This window comes from the organism of the source record quoted next, unplaced genomic scaffold (assembly GCF_019419815.1).
Source record: "Pyrus x bretschneideri cultivar Hongxiangsu unplaced genomic scaffold, Pyrus_bretschneideri_v1 Contig371, whole genome shotgun sequence".
Lineage (NCBI taxonomy): Eukaryota > Viridiplantae > Streptophyta > Magnoliopsida > Rosales > Rosaceae > Pyrus > Pyrus x bretschneideri.
The window spans coordinates 1-17,143 of record NW_025999692.1 but is presented as its reverse complement, the minus strand read 5'-3'; the positions used below and the strand labels follow the sequence as shown (position 1 = coordinate 17,143).

Genomic DNA, 17,143 nt, shown 5'->3' with positions numbered 1-17,143 from the left:
ATGAGCTCCAACTAGAGATGCTCTTCGGAGTTTCAAATTTCTGGGACCAAAAGAACCAGAGAACATGTAATTTTTTTGAACCCCAATTTTAAAGTTTATAAATATAGTAGAAATTTATATTGTAACAAAATAACATTTTAAAGTAAAAAAGAAAAGAAGATGATCTAAGCACCTAATTTAGTGATAACAAAGTGCATATTCCAGAAGGTTGAGGGAGTGCCATCTGCCATGATTTGTTTGCAGCGCGTTCTAATTCAGCTGGTGGATGGAGCGACATCTGCCATTCACACTCACAGGGATATCGGCAGGGCATAAGCTTGCTATGGAATAAGGTGGCTCCATTGTTGGCATATAAACGTCGGGTATTATAAGAACTTGAAAGGAAAGAGAACACAGTCCCACATTGACGAAGTCAAGCACCCACAAGCGCCTTATAAATAGTAGTGTAAATACAAAACCGACAGTAAAGTTATGGGAGTATATGGGAATAACAAAAAGATCATAGATGGGCCTTGGGAAGTTTTCATGTTGCATCCCCCACTTTTTCTGGTTTTTTTTTTTTTTTTTTTTTTTTTTTTTTAGTATTTTTAGCGGCTTATATGAGGGGCGCCGAGTGAGGATCTTGGGAGATGAGAGAAAGCAATAAAAAAAGAAAATTAATTTTATTTTTTGAACTTCGAAAGATCGTCTTGGTTAATATTAGATGAGAGAAAGCAATAAAAAAAGAAAATTAATTTTATTTTTTTAACTTCGAAAGATCGTCTTGGTTAATATTTTTGAATATGATGCAATCGTTTAGAATTTGCACATGAATAAAGGTTACGAGGTCACGGGCAAAGAAATGGTTATATGGAATTACAAGGGAAAGATTAACAGATGCGATCATACCAACTCACATGCATCGGATCCCATCAGAACTCCGAAGTTAAGCGAGTTTGGGCGAGAGTAGTACTAGGATGGGTGACCTCCTGGGAAGTTCTCGTGTTGCATCCCCCCACCTTTTCTGGTTTTTTTCTTTTTTTTTAGTATTTTTAGCGGCTTATATGAGGGGCGCTGAGTGGGGATCTTGGGAGATGAGAGAAAGCAATGAAAAAAGAAAATTAATTTTATTTTTTGAACTTCGAAAGGTCGTCTTGGTTAATATTTTTGAATATGATGCGATCGTTTAGAATTTGCACATGAATAAAGGTTACGAGGTCACGGGCAAAGAAATGGTTATATGGAATTACAAGGGAAAGACTAACGGATGCGATCATACCAACTCACATGCACCGTATCCCATCAGAACTCCGAATTTAAGCGAGTTTGGGCGAGAGTAGTACTAGGATGGGTGACCTCCTGGGAAGTTCTCGTGTTGCATCCCCCCACCTTTTCTGGTTTTTTTTTTTTTTTTTAGTATTTTTAGCGGCTTATATGAGGGGCGCTGAGTGGGGATCTTGGGAGATGAGAGAAAGCAATGAAAAAAGAAAATTAATTTTATTTTTTGAACTTCGAAAGGTCGTCTTGGTTAATATTTTTGAATATGATGCGATCGTTTAGAATTTGCACATGAATAAAGGTTACGAGGTCACGGGCAAAGAAATGGTTATATGGAATTACAAGGAAAAGACTAACGGATGCGATCATACCAACTCACATGCACCGGATCCCATCAGAACTCCGAAGTTAAGCGAGTTTGGGCGAGAGTAGTACTAGGATGGGTGACCTCCTGGGAAGTCCTCGTGTTGCATCCCCCCACCTTTTCTGGTTTTTTTTTTTTTTTTTTTTTTTAGTATTTTTAGCGGCTTGTATGAGGGGCGCCGAGTGGGGATCTCGGGAGATGAGAGAAAGCAATAAAAAAAGAAAATTAATTTTATTTTTTAAACTTCGAAAGGTCGTCTTGGTTAATATTTTTGAATATGATGCGATCGTTTAGAATTTGCACATGAATAAAGGTTACGAGGTCACGGGCAAAGAAATGGTTATATGGAATTACAAGGGAAAACTAACGGATACGATCATACCAACTCACATGCACCGAATCCCATCAGAACTCCGAAGTTAAGCGAGTTTGGGCGAGAGTAGTACTAGGATGGGTGACCTCCTGGGAAGTCCTCGTGTTGCATCCCCCCACCTTTTTTTTTTTTTTTTTTTTTTGTATTTTTAGCGGCTTATATGTGACTCGCGTCGTGGATAACCGAGTCTCGGCTTTTTTGGTTTTTTTTTTTTAATTATTTTTTAGTATTTTTAGCGGCTTATATGAGGGGCGCCGAGTGGGGATCTTGGGAGATGAGAGAAAGCAATAAAAAAAGAAAATTAATTTTATTTTTTAAATTTCAAAAGATCGTCTTGGTTAATATTTTTGAATATGATGCGATCGTTTAGAATTTGCACATGAATAAAGGTTACAAGGTCACGGGCAAAGAAATGGTTATATGGAATTACAAGGGAAAGACTAACGGATGCGATCATACCAACTCACATGCACCGGATCCCATCAGAACTCCGAAGTTAAGCGAGTTTGGGCGAGAGTAGTACTAGGATGGGTGACTTCCTAGGAAGTCCTCGTGTTGCATCCCCCCACCTTTTTTTTTTTTTTTTTTTTTTTGTATTTTTAGCGGCTTATATGTGACTCGCGTCGTGGATAACCGAGTCTCGTGCTTGGGAGATGAGAGAAAGCAATAAAAAAGACAATTAATTTTATTTTTTGAATTGCGAAGGATCGTCTTGATTAATGTTAATTAATTTTATTTTTTGAATTTCGACGGATCGTCTTGATTAATATTTTTGAATATGGTGTGATTGTTTAGAACCGAAGTAATTTGCGCATGAATAAAGGTTACGAGGTCATGGCCAAAGAAATGGTTTTATGCAATTACAAGTCATAGACTAAAGTATGCCATCATACCAACCCACATGCATCGGATCTCATCAAAACTCCGAAGTTGAGAGAGTTTGGGTGAGAGTAGTACTAGGATGTGTGACCTCCTGGGAACTCCTTGTGTTGCATCCCGCCACCTTTTTCTTTTTCTTTTTTTTTTTCCGTATTTTTAGCGGCTTATATGTGGCCCACGTCGTGGATAACCGAGTCTTATGCTTGGAAGATGAGAGAAAGCAATAAAAAAGACAATTAATTTTATTATGTGAATTTCGACGGATCGTCTTGATTAATATTTTTGAATATGGTGGGATCGTTTAGAACCGAAGTAATTTGCAAATGAATAAAGGTTACGAGGTCATGGCCAAAGAAATGGTTATATAGAATTACAAGTCATAGGCAAAGGGATGCGATCATACCAACTCACATGCACCGGATCCCATCAGAACTCCAATGTTAAACGAGTTTGGGCGAGAGTAGTACTAGGATGGGTGACCTCCTGGGAAGTCCTCGTGTTGCATCCCCCCACCTTTTTTTTTTTCTTTTCTTTTCGTTTTTTTGGTATTTTTAGCGGCTTATGTGTGGCGTGCGTCGTGGATATTCAAGTCTCGTGCTTGCGAGATGAGAGAAAGGTATGGGAAGGACTATTAATTTGTTTTTTGAATTTCGAGAGGTCGTTTTGATTAATATTTTGGAATTTGATGCAATCATTTGGAGCCGGTGTGATTTGCACATACGTAAAGGTTACAGGGTCATGGCCAAAGAAATGGTTATGTTGCATCCCCTCACTTTTTTTTTATTTTTCATAATTCCTTTTTGCGTATTTTTAGCGGCTTATATAAGACGCGCGTCGTGGATAACGGAGTCTCTTGCTTGGGAGATGAGAGAATGGAATGGGAAAGACTATTTATTTTGTTTTTTGAATTTCGAAGGATCGTCTTGATTAATATTTTTGATTATGGTGCGATCGTTTAGAGCCGATGTAATTTGCACATGCAATCATACCAACTCACATGCACCGGATCCCATTAGAACTCCAATGCTAAGCGAGTTTGGGCAACAGTAGCGCTAGGATGGGTGACCTCCTGGGAAGTCCTCGTTTTGCATCCCCCCACCTTTTTCTTTTTTTTTCCTCTCTTTTTTTTTCCGTATTTTTAGCGGCTTATATGTGGCGCGCGTCGTGGATAACCAAGTCTCGTGCTTGGGAGATGAAAGAAAGCAATGAAGAAGACGATTAATTTTATTTTTTGAATGTCGAAGGATCGTCTTGATTAATATTTTTGAATATGGTGCGATCGTTTGGAGCCGGTGTTATTTGCACTTGCCTAAAGGTTACGGGGTCATGGCCAAAGAAATGGTTATATACAATTACAAGTCGTAGACTAATTTGATGCAATGATAATAATTCATATGCATTAGTTCCCATCAGAACTTCGAATTTAAGCGAGTTTGGGCGAGAGTAGTACTAGGATGGGTGACCTCCTGGGAAGTCCTCGTGTTGCATCCCCCCCCCCCTTTTTTTTTTTTCATAATTCCTTTTTGCGTATTTTTAGCGGCTTTTGTGTGGCCCACTTCGTGGATATTAAAGTCTCGTGCTTGCGAGACGAGAGAAAGGAATGGGAAGGAGTATTAATTCTGTTTTTTGAATTTCGATGGATCGTTTTGATTAATATTTTAGAATTTGATGCGATCATTTGGAGCTGGTGTGATTTGCACATTCATAAAGGTTACGGGGTCATGGTCGAAGAAATGGTTATGTTGCATCTCCTCACTTTTTTTTTTTTTTCATAATTCCTTTTTGCATATTTTTAGCGGCTTATATGTGACGTGTATCGTGGATAACCAAGTCTCTTGCTTGGGATAAGAGAGAAAGGAATGGGAAAGACTATTTATTTTGTTTTTTGAATTTCGAGGGATCGTCTTGATTAATATTTTTGAATTTGGTGCGATCGTTTGGAGCCGATTTGATTTGCACATGCATAAAGGTTTCGGTGGCGGAAGAAATGGTTATGTACAATTACAAGTCGTAGACTAACAGATGCAATCATACCAACTCACATGCACCAGATCCCATCAAAAGTCCGAAGTTAAGCGACTTTGCGCGAGAGTAGTACTAGGATGGATGCCCTCGTGGGAAGTCCTCGTGTTGCATCCGCCCACCTTTTTTAATTTTTTTTTTTTTTTCATAATTCCTTTTGCGTATTTTTAGCGGCTTATATGTAGCGCGCGTTGTGGATAACCGAGTCTCGTGCTTGGGGATGAGAGAAAAGAATGGGAAAGACTATTAGTTCTGTTTTTTGAATTTCGAGGGATCGTCTTGATTAATATTTTTGAATTTGGTGCGATCGTTTGGAGCCGATGTGATTTGCACATGCAGAAAGGTTACGCGGTCTTGGCCAAAGAAATTGTTATATACAATTACAAGTCGTAGACTAACGGATGCAATCATACCAAGTCAAATGCACCGAATCCCATCAAAACTCCAAAGTTAAGCAAGTTTGGGCAACAGTAGTACTATGATAGATAATCTCTTGGAAAGTCCTAGTGTTGCATCCCCCACCTTTTTATTTTTTATTTTTCATAATTTGTTTTTACGTATTTTTAGCAACTTATATGTGGCCCGCGTTGTGGATAACCGAGTCTCGTGCTTGGAAGATGAGAGAAAAGAATGGGAAAGACTATTAGTTCTGTTTTTTGAATTTCAAGGGATCGTCTTGATTAATATTTTTGAATTTGGTGCGATTGTTTGGAGCCGGTGTGATTTGCACATGCATAAAGGTTACGGGGTCATGGCCAAAGAAATGATTATGTACAATTACAAGTCATAGACTAATGGATGCAATCATACCAACTCACATGCACAGGAAAAAAAAAAAAAAAAGTCAACCAGTTTTCACAACCAAAATAGTGTTGAACGAAAAAATAAATTAGGCCTAGCGAAAATATCTGGACGAAAACCAGCAGCCACTAGTTCTATCACAGGGGCACAACACCGAATACTTGAACAAAGAATGGCGCATAGAGCATCGAGAACTGCAGGACAAACGAAACAGACAACCACGAGGAGACAGGAGTTGACCCATATGGCACATTGACAAGAGGCTTCCGTTCTCAGAAAGCACGTAGTGTGCTCTGAGAGAGTTTGAACATTTTGATGGCAAGCAACACAACGAAGCGTTGAAGCTTTCACTTTTCCACCATGAAAATCATCACAGGATTATATCAAAGGAGAAAATCTGAGACTATCCCCGTTTGGCGAGCTGGGAGTGTTTGACACGGGAGTGGCCATCCCCACTGAGATTAAAACTCAAGAAAAACAATGTGTACGCCAAATGATGAATCCGCCTACAGTTGCCAGTGCAGCGCACATCCCAATCCTGTCAAAGCATAATCAAGTTCCAAGCGAAAATTAGTAAGAACATTCTCAGGTGAATTCGTACAAAATGTAGCAACACAATGCAAGAAGTTGGAAGAAAGAAGAAAATCAAACATAAGTTACCAAATAAGGGAATAATAACAAGCGCCGAAAGTATGATTGAACAGAAGAAAATAACTAAATAAATACCTCAGTTCCAGAGAAATGCCCCATTGCAATCCTAACATCAGCAAGGTTCAAAGCAGGTGCATCATTCACTTCATCAGTGGGGGTGAAAGAACTGAACTATACTTACCTAGCACATTGTGGACTAAAATACTATTCCCTAAGAACAAACTGAATTAAAAGATAAAATTGTTTCACGTTGTGGAAATTTTATCTCAGTCAATTCACACACACACACACACACACACATATATATATACGCGTATATAATCTGTACAAAATGGGGATTAAGCATTGCAGATTAATACCCCTCTAGCCTTTCTATGACTATGACTACATCCACTCTAACATATAGAACTTACTGTAATATGGATCATATAGGTCATATCTTCTCATTGCTTACTTCCAAACTCGTACAATATCCAACCTGCTAATATTAGGAAGGAGCAATGACATCCAAGATATAGTGGCCATCTCATCGACGTCCCCTCACCTCCATAGAAGTACACATAGGAAGTAGAACCCATAAAGCTAACGGAAAATTCCTATCAAGTAATACTACAAAAGCAGACACAAAATTTACCCTAGAAAGTTGCTACTGCCAGAACTGCCCATGCCAAAAGTTATATCACGGACCAGGAACTTCACACAACGTGTCCCGATGTCATCCAATATCTCAAGACACTCCTGCAAATCTGCATCACAGACTAACATCACCCATTCCTCTTCGTCATCCAAATACCTAAGTTGGAATGTCCCATTTTGCAACTTCAACCTCTTTGCAACCTCTTCATACAGTCGAAGGCACCCAAGAGAAGGCTCAAACTTGAACCTGATTATATCCTCTATATAAGTAGCTTTCACAATTATTTTTGACCCATTCTCACCGGTGGTTGTCTCGACTTGTGGGTGCTTATGCTCCTCAAAGCTCTGAGAGCTTGATGAGTAGCCCTGCATTATTGAACCAAAGCCATTTGATGAATCTGTCAAGCTCGAAGAACTATGCTGGTTATATTCAACAATTCCACCATTTCCATGTACTCCCATATCCATCTCATCAGTAGCAACCAAGAAGCCTGAGCTCTGAGACACAAAGTGGCAGTCAGAGTTCTGAGTGTAACCCCAGTTATTAACTTCTTTTGCAAGATAAGAGCCCTTTGTATCAGGTGTTGTCCCACGGTTAATAGGATCACATGACCCAAAATCTATTGCAATGGGCTTGGAATCCCCTTGAGGCATGAGAGGGATGCTCTGATTTTTTACCTCATTCTCATGAGAAGTTGGAACACAACTTCCATCCTTTTCCAACTTAACAGTCAAAATCTCACCATTATTGATAGACAACGAAGATACTGAAACAAGATCTTGGGTAACTGGTTCAGAGTTCTCAACATGCAGATTCTTCTTGGGAAATAAAATATTTTGGGGCGCATCAACTTCTTGAATGATGGATCCCGTTGCCACAAACCTCCCAGTAGTTGGGTCATACTTCAATCCTCCATCCACCCCCTGAACAGAATCAAGCACAGTCTGTATTTTCTCCAATGAACGGTTCACCTTACTTATTTTACGAGATGGCCATTTCATGATACCATGTTGTCTGCATATCCTTTTTAGCGTAGTGGGGCAAACTGCCAAAAGACAATGATATGTTAAATAAAGAAATCCTTTCAATAGATTAGCAAGAATTATACTTAAAAATAAAAATGATAATTTGAATCAAAACTTGATAGTAAATGTTTTCTATACATGGACTGACTAGACTCTAGCATGGAGGAGATATATGATTCTATAAGAAAAATACTGAGCGTAGAAAAATAAGCTCCATCTGCAGCTTATCACAGAACAGCTTAATAATCAATAGAGAATACGTGAAGTTACTTATTATAATGAGTTAGAGAATATGTGAAGTTACTTATTATAATGAGTTGATTAAAGCTCATATAGATTCTGAAAAATATAAACATCTTCTTTTGATTTAACTAGTAAAGCATCAAATCCAACAATAAGTAGATTCGTCATGCTTGTCTCTCACCTCCTATACTTTTTGCAGCATCCTTGAGACTACCAGAGAAGTATTGCTGTAAAACACTCAAGCTCACATTTTTCCCTGTTGTAGTTCGCTTTTTCTCCACCTGCCTTCTTGATCCACTCGGTGCCTATACAAAGAACAATATAAAAGTTATCCCTCCCACAATATTCCTCAAGTGAAGATCCAACAATGAAACATTATAACAACAAAGCTTTCCAAGTAGCGATAATAAGGACCATTTCAGTGTTTCCATACTTAAAGAAACAAAATCATGGAGAAGTTTAATTTCAACCAGTAATAAGAAACATAAGGATAATGTGGTCATAAGGACCCAATGCAGAACATAGAAGATGAGGTGAGTCTCCCACATAAATTTATAACATAATATTTAAGATAGAGACTAAGATGCACCTCCACTAGTCAATAACGAAGTTCATAATGTATCAATAATTTATCCACAATATTGTTCCTTTATAAAAGCAATACCTTTCCAGGAGGATTATCTCTTTTGATTCCCCCATTTTTTCGATTAAAAACATTAGAGGTGACATTCTTCGCTGATTTCATTTCACTATCTGACAGTGTTGTCCGAGAATGCCTCTGTGGGAACCTAGTGTTGGTGCCTTCTAACCCAACTAATTCTGCATCTGAAGCTGTCCTTAAACTTTTACAAATTTTCTGCATGGTACCTGAGAGGTTGTTTAACAGAAGTTGTTGTTCTGTACTCCCCTTGACATTGACAGGGAGAAAAAACTCCAATATATAGTCATCATCACCGGTGTAGGTGCTCCTTAGCTTGATTGCAACGGCAGCATTCAAACCATACTTGCGTGCATGATGAACAAGTGGATATTCACATATATCATACACCTTAACATCATTAATGAAGAACGGATGATTTGATTGAAGTGCTTTCCCAGCAATTCCCTCCCCTTCCTCAAGATGATGTTCTGCACATGCATGCACAAAGCCTTGCATTCTGCTATCATTTACATAACAAGCTGTTTCCTCGATGCATATTATACATTTCTCATTTGAATTTGTAATACCCCCTTTGGCACGTACTCTTTTAATTTCATCACCATTACCCTCAGAGTAGCAACAAGGAATCCAGGTCATAGCCAATGGCAATAAATGCGCATGACATACAACCCGTAAGACATCACTTATTTCAGTTAAAGCAGCTCTTTGGTTCTCTGAGAGGCACTGTGAGAAAAAGTTCTCTTATAAGTTCATAAAATTTTAGTAAGGAAAATATTATGACATAAATAAATAACAAAGAAATAAACAACATATTCTGACATGTACCTGGGGAAGAAGTCGGAGTGGCGCATTGGTCCTCAAATTAACGGCCTGCAAATAATTGCCATCAAAATATATTAATTTTTACACTTTAACATTGACATCATTAATTAACACATTAAAACATATAGGGTAGTATCATTTGTACAAAAGCTTGGGAAGCACCACACAAAAATTAGTAAATGTAACTTTTAGGGCATTCATTACATCTACTAATTCCACTAACATGAACCTAAAAGCTTAAAAAGAGAAGAAGAAGGATATGCATCAATCATTTGCATATGGTATGTGTGTGTTTGTTAAACGAGAAGAAACTGACCTGGAGCGCACCTGCAAACTATTTCCATCTCTGTATCAAAATTGGCCTTCGCTTTTGTACTGACGAGTTCCAATACAGCGCAGCAGGACATTTCCATGTCAAAATCAAAAATCGGTAAAGCAATTGATCCACGAACTTGATGATTAGCTGCATAATCCACCCGTAGGTACTCAGTCTTATTGTAAAAAATAACGTTTGAAGTCCACTCTGGAATTTTGGAGACAAATACACGGCCAGGAAGACCCAAAATAGAACTCTGTTTTCCTTTTGTAGAGAACGTAAACATCCTTGAGACTTCACGATACCCTGCAAGAATATGGTCAAGCAAATAGGGTTGCTCACAAGTGCTTAATAAGTACTGATCACCATGCTTCATGGGAACCCATAATTGCGCTAAAATACCCCCACTGGAAGTCTCTTTAAACATCGACAGTGCCTTAAGCATCTTCTCATTAAGTGACAACCCAGGTGGCCTATAGATCATATACCTTTCCATGTCCATGGGATTATTGTGTTGAAAAGAACTATTATTTAACTTAATAGCTGAGTCATTAGCCTCATCGGAATCAGTTGACACCCCATATTGGGGGGTCCCCATTTGATCAAACACAATTTTGTCTCCACAACTGAAATTTTCCCCAACGTTGAAAGTTCCAGCACCACTTTGCTCACCATTCGGTTCTACAAAATTCAAGGCGTAAAAAGGTGCATAGGTCACTGATGTACATGATGGCACCCCTAAAGAGGCTGCAATCTGGTCCGTTGCTGCTGGGCTGCACCATCCAGAATAAGTATCAAAGTTCATAAGCTCAGAAATGTTATTAAACATATCCTCTGGGATCTGGATCGTTGTTCCACCATCAAAAGATGCCAAATTCTCAACCTGAGCTCCGGCAGATGCCCAATGATTGTTTCCCTTATCTTTAGGCAAAAAGTGATAATCCATATTCAGATTAAAACCCTGTTATAATTTGACCAAATAATTAGCCGTGTATTGCCATATCAATCGTCTCAATGAGGCATTTCAAGCTGCAGAAAAAAAGGCACTAAGCATGGTAAGTATGATAAACACCAAATGGAACCTGCTATGAATTTCGGATCCAGTTATCTAACATTAACAATAAGGATATATTAAACACCATCGCATCTTAACACTATCAGTTTGTGTTTATTAGTGAAATTCTCAAAACACTACCATGCATCTATTCGGACTGAACTCGTTACTCTAGTTAACAAAAAAATCATGAACATTATGAGCATAGAATTTTTTTAGTAGAACTCATCTGTTCTGACCAAACTCATTACTTCAGTTAACAAAAAAATAAAACATGAACAAATAAGCTCTTATTTGAGCATCCAAAATTCTTAGTGGAACTGGAACCCAACAAATTTGATCAAAATTTTAAAAAGGTAAATAATAAATATCAATTCTTCATCTGAATAGACCAACAGTAAACCAAATCCATTTCTTTTCTTCTTTTTTTCAAACAAAAAAAAAAAAAGAGGAATTGAGGAGCATAAATTCCACCAAATTTCAAAAACAACAACTCTAAAGCTCTAAAAATCAAATTAACAAACAAAAACTCAGCATCTATTAATCCCTAGCTCAACATATCAATTCAAACTACACGAAACCAGTTAAAACCCCATAACAAATAAAATAAAAATTCAAAATTTGCAAGCTTAGTAACATACCAGTGAATAATACACGAAGAAGAACCCAAAACAAAACCCTAATTTCTAAAAACTTGCATTTTTTTTTGTCAAACGTGCCTACCTTGACTGGTAAGAAAAATCCCCAATTTTATGCTTTAGACATAACAACGCTTCCGGACTCTCGGAGAGAGAGAGAGAGAAATGATTCTGTCGTTGCGAGTTGCAGGACAAGCCGACTGGGTGTATGTTTTGAGGGAGGTTCGGGACTGAGGAAGACAAAATGAATTGAAAATTTCGTTGTGACATGATAACGCCAGATACCATTGTTTGTGACGTCGACGGCAGATACCGTTGTTTGTGATACCGCCAAATTTCGCTCTGTGAAATAACCGCCGAATTTAATTTGTTTGTAGTTTTTCTATTAAAAAAAAAAGGAAAAATAAATTTTGTTTTTAAGTTTCTAACATCTATCAGTCAATACTATGGTCTAGTAGTATTCATATTCACTTATAAGTGAGAAGTCTTAGATTCGATTTTGTCAAAGGTGAATTTGTACCATATTGTTGCTAACCCAGTGTGAGACTAAGCCCACCCGCTTTTCCTTTGGTATAGATAATATCGTTTGTTCAAAAAAAAAAAAAAACAAAAACAAAAACAAAACAAAACGAAACTTCCTGACATCCATATCCCTTGCCCCATTTGAGACAAAAAGTCTATCCACTAAACAGATTTTGAAATTTAAACTCATCTAACAGTAATAAATAGAGTGGTGCGCGTTACCATCACTTGAAAGTGGTGAGAAAAAATATTTCCTATTTACCGACCTTTTTTTTTTTTAATACCTCCCATATTCTTGTTAACTTTTGTTCATTAATCTTCTTAAATTTATTTGTTTCGATGGTGGAAAAATTAAGAGATGTGTATGAGAGATAAGAAAATGTAGGTAGATAGCATCACTCTTTAGACAGTTCTTTCACTTGAAGAAAATTCAAGATTGTTTGATAATTATTTTGTTCTTAATTTGAGTTTAGATTTTTTTTTTTTTTTTTAATTGAAGTGTGTCATCTTTAACGTGTTTTGAGATATCAAACCTTATTTCATGATAATTACATGAGATTCTCTTTCTTATTCTTAAACAAGTCCTTGAGAGGGATTAGTTGAGTTTATGTTTTGTCTTCGTTTTCTTTTCGTTTGTTTCCAAAAATTGTTGAGTATGTGACTACTCCAAATTCGAATGTAATCACATATCTCATAACTAGTTACCTACTCGTTTTCAGGTTGCGTTAAGGGAGATAAAATTTTGTTGTTGATGATCTTTTTGTCAGAAAGCCAGCAATCTGATCTTGTGTGGCAACAAAACTAACTGTAAGCTCTTTTCGAGTAACTTTTTCGCTGATGTCTCGACATGGCGAGTTGGAGAATGAAATACTTGGTAGACTCCAAGGAGATTGCTGAAATATTGTCACACCAAATCTGTGGTGATGACAGTCGAAGATCAGGAACAATTTTCGAAGCCATGATAGTGTGGTAGCTGTAGATTTTAGCTGGTGCTAATCACTAACCCAAGCTTACCTCATGTTGTAGAATATGGTCTTATGATAGAATTTTGGGTTAACTATATTTTACACTCTTTCAGTTTTGTGTGATTTTTAAAATGAGACGTTCTCATTTTGCATCATACTGTTTTGAAATTGTATCAATTTATGTCTTTGATATGATTGATTGATTGCTCATTCATTAACTTGATTATATGGTGAGTGTGAGACCCTTATATATATGAACTAATATGTAAGTCACATATGCACCACTTTGACAAAAGAAAAAAGCAAAAAAAAACGCATCAATTTGAAGAAGAATTAGATGTTTAAAGCGTTGAAAATGTAAAAATTAATAAAATTTCTGAACACCAAGGTCTAATATAAGAAAATTAAAATCTCCTGATCCATTTTGAAAATCGTTTTAAACCTAAAAGGTGTAAAATACAATTAAACAGTAGAATTTTCGTATAACCTTGTGCCATTAGCCTCCCAAGTGTAAATCATTCGCAAGCAATGTGTTGTATGAATCACAAACTTACATGGCAAACTTGGAATTAGACACTGAAAATCAATAAGCAAATAATGATCAGAGAAGTTTTGTACAACTACAGAATTACATGGCTGTGACTGAAATATTTCACAATTCCTCCTCTCTTTTTTACCTCCTCTTATTTTTACTGCCCAACAACAAGGTAAGGTAAAAGAGAATCCTAAAGAAGAACCCCAAAGCAATGGTGATCCACAAGCAACTCCATTTATTGAGGTCCGTGATCCCTTGTTGCTTCAGTATATCTGCTCCGGTGGTCACGCAGGTGGACGCCGTGATGTTCACGCCCAAAGTTGTGCTCATGCTCTTGAGAAGCTTCAACTTCATCGCCACCGGGAAGGCTCCTAGTGGTGAGTTGTCGAACATCTGGGTGCCCGTCACGAAGCACTTGATTGGATCATCAAACTCGTTTTGCAAAGCACCCTCATATGGGTACTTGACTAGGGACATGTAGTGAAACCAAAGCCAATAGGGTGGGATTTTATCTCTACTTATGAAGAATCCACTAAAGAGTAGGAAGTAGGCTAGAATTGCCACCACAACTGTGTACCCCAACATGACCTGTGTCACGACGCCTGACAGGAACGTGACGAATGAGCTTCCGGCCCAGAAGGCCGCGAAAATAGTGAAAAAGAAGAAGAGGAAGCCATGGAGCCCGCCAGCGAGCCCCACGGCCCAGAAGGTCGTGGCGGCAAAGGTTAAGGAGAGGAAGGCTAGGGAGGGAATGGAGATTAGGGAATGAGCTAGGACGTATGAGGACCGGCGGTAGGCATTGTATGCGGTTTCGCGCATGAAAATGTAGCGTTCTTGGAGGAAGCTGGGGATGGCCTCAGCGCTAGTGTAGAATGTAGTGGACATGGTGAATGCGAAGAACCCTAAGCGCTCTTTGATGCCTTTTGGGGAACTGTCTAGGTGCCAAAACATGGTGGCTAGGATGATGCCCGTGACGAGGACAGCGCCTAGGCGAATGCCGAAGAGTTCGGGCATTCTTCGGGAGTTTGTGAGGGAGCGTTTGGAGATGACTGCCATTTCAATCCAAGAAGGGTTGGCAAATGTGGGGACTGAGGAGGAGAGGTTCGAGTCATTTGGTGCTCCGGAGACTAGTTTGCCTCTTGAGATGCTTGCACTAATTGCATCTTTGAGAGAAAGCTTTGGCTTGCACTTGGAGTTGATCATCAAGTTGTTTTGGTTTGCTCGTTGTTTTTGTTGGTTCTTGGTGATCTGCCATGATTTGTTGAATTCCACCAAGCTCTTAGTTCCACCTGTTTTGCAACATCCAAACGTAAAATAGTCAGCATCAAATCAAATTTACTTCACAAGTAATGTCGAGTAAATGCAAACTTGAGCTTAGCCGAGTTAGCTAGGCTAATGTACCCTCTTTGCAGTCAAGTTGGAATCTCCTTCATGTAATTTAGATTAAATTCGCTATAAAAAAATGTATCAACTACAAATATCGATATCAATTAATAAGAATTAAATAAACATGTATAATTAATTGGGTGGTTTAGATTTTGACCCTTACAATTCATTAGTTTTAGATAAAAACTCATCTATCTTTAAAGATTTAGTTTAAGCCCAAATTTAAAATTTGCAAACATATAGGAACATTATTGACCTATTAATACAATTTATTTACACTCATGCCACTCATACTTTATGGTCCCTTTTCCAAATTCCTAAATTTATGCCAAATTAAAAGTAGTAGAAAAAGTGAAATAAAATGAAAAAGTGTTTGCATTAACCGTATCTATGTCAAACTAGAAAACTAGTTTTTTTTTTTCGTGATATATTTTGTAGCAATTTTATCCATATTAATTGGTAGGTAAATTAGTGTGTTCCAATTATTTAAAAAAAAATACTACACCTATATTATATATTTTTAATCAAATAACATTCCTCTAACTTGTAGGTAAATTATTTTCTATGTATTGTTATATATGTTAGACACGTTTTGTTGTTGTATACACATGAGTGGAACATAATATTGTTGATTTTATACATCAAATTGCATTTCTTTTGTTATAGGTAAATTATTTTCCATGTACAAGTACTTATGTTAGGCAAGTTTTGTTGTTGGTACATACAATATTTTGTATCATTGTAAAGAAAGATATTACATTACAACCATGGTATAAATGTTGTAGGTAAATTATTGGAAATTAATTTGTAGTTAGGTAATGAACATTTTGCATCATTGGAAATGAACATTTCAAAGAGTAGGTAGGTAAATTAATTTGTTCTAATTATATATAAAAAATTACACTACACCTAGTTATATTTAATTTTTCCAATTATTAAAAAAATTTATACTACACCCAACCAAATAACATTTCTCTAACTTGTAGGTAAATTATTTTTCATGTATTGTTAGATATGTTAGGCATGTTTATTGTTGTATAAACATGGGTGTAACATAGTATTTTTAATACTATGCATCGAACTACATTTCTTCTTAATATAGGTAAATTATTTTCCATGTATTAGTAAATATGTTAGGCACATTTTGTTGTTGGTATAAACATTATTTTGCATCATTGTAAAAAAGAGATATTATATTACACCCATGGTATAATTGTTCGTAGGTAAATTAATGTGCATGTAGATAATGAAATACAATGTTCTAATATATTAATAAAAAAAAGGATAAATCCAAAAGTATTCAAGAGTATGGTGAAAGAATTGAATCGAATAGTTTCATGAAAATTCAAAACCTTTCTTAAAAATTAAAATGCAGTAAATTTTTAACATTAATGTCTTTTTTTTTTCTTGTTGCAAAATCATTTACTATTTCCTTACAATTAATTGTCTACATCAAGTATGTAATAGGGGTATTTTAGGCATGTGAAAAATGTAAAATGTGTGAATTAATATGAAGTTAATGAATTTGCTTATGTGGATCCTAGTCATTGGGTTTTCTTTGAATAAAAAGGTTATGTAGGGTTTTCTATGAAGAAAATTGAGTTTAAAGGGCTAAAGTCATATTTTCACTAATTAATTTGATGCAAAAATTTGAAAAACTAATCATATGCTAACTCTACTGCACTCACTACTAAATTTGATCCCAATTTTTTATTTGTCAAATTATCCTATGTTTCTTTTCTTAAAATGTATGCCTACTTTGAATATTACTTGTACCTAATAGATAAAATACGACTGATTGGCACATGCATAGTGAATAAATTTGGTAAAAAAATTTAGCCTAATTGAAAAGGTCACCTGGGGTTTCCTCGAGCTCTCGAATGAGGTCGAGAGCGAACTCAGTCCGATTCTCAGTCTCAGGAATCGGATGCCCAAACTCTCCGAAAAACACTGGAAGATTAGCCCGCGAATCACTGTACACAGTCTGTCCAT

The 17,143-nt window shown here is 36.9% G+C and overlaps 2 protein-coding genes, 6 non-coding genes and 5 pseudogenes across 8 annotated transcripts; 11 read left to right on the top strand and 2 right to left on the bottom strand.

Moving 5' to 3' along the window:
• Positions 1–874: 874 nt before the first annotated feature.
• LOC125468372 lies at positions 875–993 on the top strand. The gene has a single exon (XR_007250763.1). It is a non-coding gene; the product is annotated as a 5S ribosomal RNA (ribosomal RNA).
• A 251-nt stretch (positions 994–1,244) lies between these two features.
• Positions 1,245–1,363, top strand: LOC125468365. The gene has a single exon (XR_007250762.1). It is a non-coding gene; the product is annotated as a 5S ribosomal RNA (ribosomal RNA).
• Positions 1,364–1,614: 251 nt separating this feature from the next.
• LOC125468364 lies at positions 1,615–1,733 on the top strand. The gene has a single exon (XR_007250761.1). It is a non-coding gene; the product is annotated as a 5S ribosomal RNA (ribosomal RNA).
• A 256-nt stretch (positions 1,734–1,989) lies between these two features.
• Positions 1,990–2,108, top strand: LOC125468375. The gene has a single exon (XR_007250766.1). It is a non-coding gene; the product is annotated as a 5S ribosomal RNA (ribosomal RNA).
• Positions 2,109–2,439: 331 nt separating this feature from the next.
• On the top strand, positions 2,440–2,558 carry LOC125468373. Its single transcript, XR_007250764.1, has one exon. It is a non-coding gene; the product is annotated as a 5S ribosomal RNA (ribosomal RNA).
• A 315-nt stretch (positions 2,559–2,873) lies between these two features.
• LOC125468369 lies at positions 2,874–2,992 on the top strand (annotated as a pseudogene).
• A 270-nt stretch (positions 2,993–3,262) lies between these two features.
• Positions 3,263–3,381, top strand: LOC125468374. Its single transcript, XR_007250765.1, has one exon. It is a non-coding gene; the product is annotated as a 5S ribosomal RNA (ribosomal RNA).
• A 467-nt stretch (positions 3,382–3,848) lies between these two features.
• LOC125468370 lies at positions 3,849–3,967 on the top strand (annotated as a pseudogene).
• Positions 3,968–4,245: 278 nt separating this feature from the next.
• On the top strand, positions 4,246–4,364 carry LOC125468368 (annotated as a pseudogene).
• Positions 4,365–4,893: 529 nt separating this feature from the next.
• On the top strand, positions 4,894–5,012 carry LOC125468367 (annotated as a pseudogene).
• A 282-nt stretch (positions 5,013–5,294) lies between these two features.
• LOC125468371 lies at positions 5,295–5,413 on the top strand (annotated as a pseudogene).
• A 1,184-nt stretch (positions 5,414–6,597) lies between these two features.
• On the bottom strand, positions 6,598–12,041 carry LOC103932963 (protein NLP8). The gene is made up of 6 exons (XM_048564019.1): positions 11,829–12,041; positions 10,038–11,080; positions 9,739–9,783; positions 8,917–9,636; positions 8,434–8,557; positions 6,598–8,029 (listed from the first exon to the last, which is right to left on the bottom strand). Exons 2-6 carry the CDS (start codon positions 10,995–10,997, stop codon positions 6,978–6,980), a joined length of 2,901 nt encoding a protein of 966 aa, XP_048419976.1. The 5' UTR covers positions 10,998–11,080; positions 11,829–12,041; the 3' UTR covers positions 6,598–6,977.
• A 1,758-nt stretch (positions 12,042–13,799) lies between these two features.
• Positions 13,800–17,138, bottom strand: LOC103932967 (ABC transporter G family member 20-like; the record flags this gene model as incomplete). Its single annotated transcript, XM_009342620.2, has 2 exons — positions 13,800–15,054; positions 17,009–17,138. Coding segments are annotated over 2 exons (1,281 nt in total), but the record flags the coding sequence as incomplete, so codon positions are not given.
• Positions 17,139–17,143: the final 5 nt, after the last annotated feature.

Coding starts and splice junctions, on each gene's coding strand:
- LOC103932963 (XM_048564019.1), bottom strand. CDS start 10,997: ATGGATTATCACTTTTTGCCTAAAGATAAGGGAAACAATCATTGGGCA. Junction 9,784..10,037: donor CTCCAGGTCAGTTTCTTCTC/GTTTAACAAACA, acceptor AATTATTTGCAG/GCCGTTAATTTGAGGACCAA. Junction 9,637..9,738: donor CACTCCGACTTCTTCCCCAG/GTACATGTCAGA, acceptor TTTTTCTCACAG/TGCCTCTCAGAGAACCAAAG.